The sequence below is a fragment of the Phalaenopsis equestris genome, unplaced genomic scaffold (genome assembly GCF_001263595.1).
Source record: "Phalaenopsis equestris unplaced genomic scaffold, ASM126359v1 Scaffold000094, whole genome shotgun sequence".
Lineage (NCBI taxonomy): Eukaryota > Viridiplantae > Streptophyta > Magnoliopsida > Asparagales > Orchidaceae > Phalaenopsis > Phalaenopsis equestris.
Genome location: NW_018164536.1, coordinates 1,540,400 through 1,548,239, shown reverse-complemented (window position 1 = coordinate 1,548,239; position 7,840 = coordinate 1,540,400). Strand labels below are relative to the sequence as shown.

At 38.0% G+C, this 7,840-nt stretch overlaps 1 protein-coding gene across 1 annotated transcript; it reads right to left on the bottom strand.

The window, feature by feature from the left end:
• Window positions 1-5,601: 5,601 nt before the first annotated feature.
• Window positions 5,602-6,723, bottom strand: LOC110020169. The gene is made up of 3 exons (XM_020718175.1): window positions 6,274-6,723; window positions 6,093-6,179; window positions 5,602-5,673 (listed from the first exon to the last, which is right to left on the bottom strand). The coding sequence occupies exons 1-3, from the start codon at window positions 6,697-6,699 to the stop codon at window positions 5,602-5,604; spliced, it is 585 nt and encodes a 194-aa protein (XP_020573834.1). The 5' UTR covers window positions 6,700-6,723.
• Window positions 6,724-7,840: the final 1,117 nt, after the last annotated feature.

The following is a 7,840-nucleotide window of genomic DNA, read 5'->3' as shown; positions in this document are numbered from 1 at the left end:
AGCTCTATTAATAAAATCAAGAGATCAAAAACTTCTACCAAAGTCAAGATATCAACCTAAAATTCATCTCAGTATATCACCCAAGGATAAATGAACAAGTCCAAGCGACGAATAAGATAATTTTAAATCTGCTAAGAAAGAAAGTCAAATAAATGAAAGGAAATCGGGTCGACCTCTTCACATCTGTCTTATGGACGCTCAAAACAATATCATCAACTACGATTGGGCAAACTATATTCATGTTATGACATGGTCCCAAAGCCGTGCTACCAATCAAATATGGCATGCACAGCTACAGAGTAGTTATTGTGTATGGGATCGAGGAAACTGTGTTCAATGAATAGTGAACTTTCAATGAGGGTAGCATATAGATTTCGCTCGACCTATTTGAAGAAATACAAACTCCATCCGCCCTTAAATCAAAAGAGATCAAAAGGCGACAACCAAAAATTACGACGCACATGAGAGGGACAAACACTTCAAAGATGATGACCTCATAGCAAAGAAAATTGTCTTGGCCGCGTGCAACCTAACTCTCCGAAAGTTAGATCAAACTTGGATCCACTCATACATCACTACCCAGTAAATCGTCCATTGACCATATAAATTACAGGTATACACCTAGAAAGAAGTGCTCCAAACTTGGAATGGAGATGACTTGAAGACATTCTATCACTAAAGCTATGAACTCTGTCGCTCGGGTAGCTCGCCTAGATAAGTTGCTTATAAAATTACTTAAAGAAATACGAACATTGACCAAAGTTTATTAGCTAAGTCATTAAAACTTTGGCTAAGCTAAGGTACTACGTCGAAAGACAATTGACTATTGCTTTAGGAAGGCCAAAAACCCTCAAGAGACAAAACTTTGTAGTAACTCAAGAAGAACCTAAAGAAATAAGATCTGAAAGAGAGTCGAAAGCCCTCCAAAGGCAAAGAATAATTTTCAACTAAGCAAATAGATCAAACAAAACTCTTAAGCGAATCTTATACATGTACAATTAAAATTTAACTATTAGACAACTAATGGTCAATATTACTCTTATACTTGTGTGAATCATGCAAAAATGATCGAGCTCTCTAAAAATCATGAGGGCAAACTCACAATGACAAAAGCCTAGGGAACTCAGCCCAGAAGAGTCAACATCCTGTAAGATAGCACTCGAGTCGGATTGCAATCCCTATTAGCTGAATCGAACAAAAGCTTACTCTAAGTAGCTCACGGACTAGTAAAAAGGAACAAAATGAAAGGCGAATCACTAACATTTTTTATTAAAGATAATATAAGAGGCTGAATCGAACAAAAGCTTACTCTAAGTAGCTCACAGACTAGTAAAAAGGAACAAAATGAAAGGCAAATCACTAACATAAAGGAACAAAATGAAAGGCAAATCACTAACATTTTTTATTAAAGATAATATAAGAGCCACGGGCATGAAAAGTCTACTTTTATTCATACAAAGTGATTAAGTGCAATAGGCTAAGCCACTTGGCCACTTATATTTATCTTTACATTCACATGTGTACAACAAAGAAAAACTTTTTGAGAAGCAAGACCACTCCTGCAATTCGGTTTATAATTATATAATTCGTTGGATATGATTACACTTTTTCTCCCTATAATGACAAGAGAAAACTCAGATACTACTTGTTCTACTTTTTTTTGCAAGTCTGAATCAGATAGAAACTTTCTATATGAAATTGCATGAACAAATGTCAAAGGTATGATGCAACCAGTTCATTTAAATGAGAAGGTCTGTAATATATTTAAAATTCATGGTATTCGTACAAGCAAACGCTATTCATAACTACAGTTATTTCACATGAGAATATTTTTAATAGTCCAATAGAGAAAAATGACCAATTTACCTTGACAAAAAACAAGCCCAATGATGCAAATATTTTTTCATTCATTAAAAATCAAAAATACAAAAAAAGGCAAAGAGAAGCTCGCTAAACAAGTCATATCGTGTATTCGTAAAATCCCTCCCGCTCATTTTTACTCTTCCCCTGAACTTGGTTAAGAAACTACTTAAACTTCTCTATAGTTGCCCATTCCAAGGGGAGAACATGATTTTTGTCAGATACCCTAAACAATAGCGAACAATGTTCTTGAATTTCTTATGAAGGATGGCCTTCAGCACAACATTCTTAGATAACTCCTCAGCGAGTTCTTCAAGAGTTTTCATAATAGCCACTTGCTCTATCATTCTTCGATGTTCATAGTCAAGCTTGTTGCATCGCTCAAATTGGCGCATTTCTCCACCAGAGCTTCAGTCGGTTGTTCGTCAACTTTAGTGTTGCATTCTCCTCCTTTAGCTTAAGAAACACTTTCTCATTGCCCTTTCACCCTTTACTCTCCTTTGAAAGGTTATATATCATTTTTTGATATGATCTCACCATAGTATGGAAAGTCTGCTAGCTTATCGCCTACAAATGCAACAGCTCCAGCGACAAGATACTCTTGTCTAGGCCTTTGAATTTTTTTGACAAAAAAGTTGAATAAACAGCTGAACCCAAGTGATAGGTGAGTCGCACTCTATATTCTAACTTGGTGTTCCAATCCAGAGTCAGATCCATCAGAGCTTACCTATGATCCCCACTTACCCTCACAATTGCTTCCTTATCCTCATTTGAGGGGGATCAATGTTGTAGTCGTCTTTTTAGAGAACGTAAGTGCCTTCCTCCTCTTCGAGACTGGAACGTTCTTAGTTATTGTCTTTCCTTTTCACTTGTGTGTGAGCTTTTATAGAGCTTGTTCAACAACCTCTTCAACTATGGAAGGCTTCCCCATCCTCTTTTGAGGGAGCCATGTTGTGGGCGCCAGCAAAGGTAAGTGCCTTCCTCCACCTTAGGACTGGCTTGTCCTCAATTATATTTTTCCTATTCGCTTGTGTGCAAACTCTTATAGAGTTGGTTCAACATCATCTTCAACTATGGAAAGCTTTTGTTGTTGCATTCTCCTCCTTTAGCTTAAGAACCACTTTCTCATTGCCCTTTCACCCTTTCCTCTCATTTGAAAGGTCTTATGTCATTTTTTGATATCACCTCACCATAGTATGGAAAGCCTGCAAGCTCATCACCTACAAATGCAAAATCTCCAGCGACAAGATACTCTTGTGTGGGCCTTTGAAATTTTTTGACAAAGAAGCTGAATAAACAACTGAGCCCAAGTGATAGGTGAGTCGCACTCTGTATTCCAACTCAGTGTTCAAGTTCAGAGTCATATCCATCAGAGCTTACCTATGATCCCCACTTAGCCTCACAATTGCTTCCTTATCTTCATTTGAGGGGGATCAATGTTGTAGTCGTCTTTTTAGCAAAGGTAAGTGCCTTCCTCCTCTTCGGGACCGGAACGTCCTTAGTTGTTGTCTTTCCTTTTCACTTGTGTGTGAACTTTTATAGAGCTTGTTCAACAACCTCTTCAACTATGGAAGGCTTCCCCATCCTCTTTTGAGGGGGAGCCATGTTGTGGGCGCCAGCAAAGGTAAGTGCCTTCCTGCTCCTTAGGGCTAGTTTGTCCTCAATTATGTTTTTCCTATCCATTTGTGTGCAAACTCTTATAGAGCTAGTTCAACAACATCTTCAACTATGGAAGCCTCCTCCCCACTCGCCACACCTATTTGCTTGCTTGTCAGAGGGATAAAATGAATAGGAGGCACATCTAAAGCCGCAGCAGACATACCTTGTATCTCCTCTAGCTTGGCGGACGCTTCCTCAGACAACTCCTTCCTATGGGACTCTGAAAGAACATCTATTGATGACATTGGGTCAACTCGCAGTTCTTTTTTCACTCAGAAGCCTTTCCTCAAAAGGAATTAACTTATTAAAATATGCCACATTCCAGGGACAGATGGCTCCCCAGATGCTTGTTTGTTTGCCTGCAGAAGAGGGTCCTTAGTCGGGTCATCCATCGACGAGTCGGATCTCTATGGCAATCACCCTTATGAGAATCATCCATGATGTCTCTCCCTAGGTGGAAGTCAAACTCCCCTTCCTTCGCTTCACTATTATTTTGTGCCCTTTAAGACCACTCGCCTACTTAATTGTTGTACAAACTCGACAACAAATCTTCATACGGAATGTCGGTGCTCGATTGTTTGAGATTTTTCATGACGCTACGAGCGAATGTAAACAATCGAAGCAAGGAGAAAAGAGGAGCTAAAGCACAAATGGGCTCATGTACGGCCCATTGCCTTATTTAAAAGTATTGAGTCCAAATTTTGAGGGAGAATCCATGTAGTAAATGGCAATTAAATTTTATAATAATTCTTCAATATATTAATTTTCTCGTTCTTATCGCAGAGCAACTTTCAAAGAGACGAGAGAATCCAAAAATTAGATATATATATATATATATAACTAATAGCTAACTAATGCAGACTAACATGAATGAATCTATCTAAATGGGCGTCCATTTTGTTCTGAGCCTGTTAAAGGTTCTGGTCCAAAGCAAGGATGACAAAAAACCCAGCTCAACATTGCCAACTCACGCAGGTCGATCAGCCATGTATGAGTGGTTGATTACAAGTATGTGGAGTATGAATGTCAAGAAAGAAATTCCTAAAAAAAAGAGAATATGCATCAATGAAACCTTTGAGTTGCGACCCATTTGCCACACAATCACTAGACTCGAGAAGGAAATCCACGGGGAAAACTTTGACTTAAATGATGATGTGACTAGACAACAATTAGAGGTCCCTAGAGATCTAGGCATAATGATGGCCTATGGTTATTTATGTAGAGAAAATACCCGTATAAAAGGGGGGATTACATGTAAATGAATTATGATTCTCAATCAGATGGAATCATGCCTCTTCTCATGATAATAGAGGTCCTTTACAATTCTATTAGCTAGTTCTCACTCTCTCTCTCTCTCTTCTTCCTCATGCTCTATTCCTTAAGTCTGATTCAAAGACAAAACATGAATCAATAATATATATATATATATATATATAAGAAATGACCAGCGGTTATTATACGAGTCTCCAATCACTCCTAATGTGTCTAACTATTTGAGTACCACCTCTTTAAAATCAACTGTGCCAGAGAGGATTCGAACCCCCGACCTGAAGGGTCTTACACCAAGGATGTCAACGAACAGACCGAGGTTCACAGTTCTTACACCGAGGATGTCAACGAACAGACCGAGGTTCACGGCACACACACACACCCCCCCGACCTAATATTTATATTTATATTTCATATCAAATTTTAAAAAAAAAAACTAAGCATGCACCATAAGAGCAATGTGACATTGCCCATGTATGGCATATATAGTTGTTACAATTTTGGTGCGCAATGCAATGTAACATGACAATCATTATTTTATATCATTGAAATCTATGGTTAAAGGCTTGTTGTTGTTGTTGTTGACATCCATGGTTAAATTAGACGATGAGAAGCTTAAGACTCAAACAAAGCAAAGTTGTTTGTTTGGTAAAAAAATAATAAAGTTGTTTGGTTGATGAAAAAAATGTCTGATGTTTAGCAGTGAAAAGGATAAATTGATGTAAGCTAGGATTAGCTTATAAACTTTTTGATTGCATTCTGCTCTAAGCTTATTTCATAACTCATCTGAGGACGGTAGTTGATAGAGAGTGATCACGAGCGGCTAAGTGTGACAACTGAGCGTGCAAGGGTAACAGCCAGGGTAATCACTAGAGAAACAAAGTGCTGAAATACAAAAAGATAACTTGTCGGAGAAATATAAAGCAAGCGTTTTTAAGAACGATAGTCGAGAAACTGGCAGATGTCATGAAAATGAAAAATGTGTAATCACTCTAAGAACTCAGCTTATGTTTCCCCCAACATAAGCCTTGAGCAATATAATGTGAGGATAAATTGGCGTTACAATTGTTCCCTTCAGGCTATTTGGTTGAACTTAGGGCTTAAACATAAATAAGCCCCAACCAAACAAGCGCCAAGCTCACTAAAGTGCATACCTCAATGTCGTATCCCATCCCCAACATAAGCCTTGAGCAATATAATGTGAAGATAAATTGGCGTTACAATTGTTCCCTTCAGGTTGAACTTAGAGCTTAAACAGAAATAAGCCCCAACCAAACAAGCGCCAAACTCACTAAAGTGCATACCTCAATGTCGTATCCCATCTCCTTCAGAGCAACGGCAATGCTAACCATCTGCAGCTGCATAGCATCCGGCGAAAGTCCATCAACCACCTGCCACCCATTACTTAGCATATCTTCCAAATCAAATCAATACTAGACCGCAAGAAACTCAAAACGAAAAACACCCTTCTAAAAGACAACTAACCAGTGCCAGCCGCGGCTTTCTGAGCCCCGCCCGCCTCATCGGCCTCCCCGATACTTTGAAGAACAAATCCGCCTCCTTCCTTTCCCTCTCAAACCTCTCCAGCAGCTTCGTCGGCACAAAACGAATCCCATCCCCGAACTCCAATTCGCGGAAACTACTATTCACTAAACCTCGGTCTACATCAAAGGTGCGCCGACTCGTGGACTTCTCCAAGACAGAACCGGGGAGGAATGCCTGGAAGAGGATGACGACGAAGCAGAAGGCGGCAACTGTGCAAATCCACTGGACATAGTCGACCTTCTCGAAAAGAAGGAAGCGCGCTATCCTGGACCTCGGTCGTTGAAAAAACCAACGGCCGGCGGCCGAGGGAGACGAGCGGAGCACTGCGCCTCGCTTCAAAGAAACCCCCGTTTCCATTGATCCCATCTAGGGGAAGTAGAAGTAAAAGTGCACAAAAAAGACCAATGGCTCCAGGCTCGCTTTCATGTGCTTTGACTTGAAAGTGTATACAATGACGTGGTGAAATTTGAGCTGTTCCAATTAGCTGTTTGGAGTGTATCTTGGTGGAGAGGATTTTTTTAGACAAAGCCTGTAATATAGGGATTTTACGTGTTTTCCGGTGGAGATAAATGCAGTGGACTGTGGGAGTACACTAGTGGCCATATCGTGCCAGTTGTCGGCATAACCAAATAAAATTTAATAAATTTGAAAAATATATTTGCCGAAGTCCACAACTTGTCATGTGATATTTTCATGAATTGCATGATTTTTCTTATTTTTATGTTGTTAATATATGGCACAATAACAACATCAATAATTTATTCAAACATAAATCATTTTTAATCATTGTGTTGTATTGAAAATTATATTTTTATTTAATTTTAATAAATTATACAATTTTTATAGAACATATCTGTATTTTTAGGTCTACCATTACTTAACATAAGTCGAAATTTAAATCGTCTAATCTTCTAACTGGATCATCATCGACGTTTAATGTGACCAAACCATGTGAGATGAATCTCTAATCTTGTTTGTCACTAAGCTACCCCAACCCTTCATGAATATATTTGTTTATTAGAAGGGAAAAAAAAGTGCACCAATACTTCAAAATATAATGTTAATTAAACATGAATAAATTGAGGGCTAGTATACCAATAAAATTTTGAATTTATATGGCTTAAAATAGTCAAAATTAGAGAAATATGACGATTATTTTTTTTTTTGGAAAAAATATCCAAAAATTCATTTCAAATTAAAATATCCTTAATTTTGTTCACAGGGTACTTATTTAAATTTATAATTGATGTGCTGTCAAGAAAATTTTGTCATTCGGGATAAATTTTGATACATTTTTTTTAACAATAAACGTTCTAAATTCTAATTTAAATCATCCAAGGCTTCGATTCCAAAATGTTATAGTCAAACTAACCGTCATGACAAGATGAACCCAATGTGTCATAGTTGGTTTAATATGAGTCCAATCAAGTCCAAATCAAACCATTGAAGAATATTTAAAGGTTTAATTGAATAATCAAATGAACTCCAAATTCAATGTATTTATTGT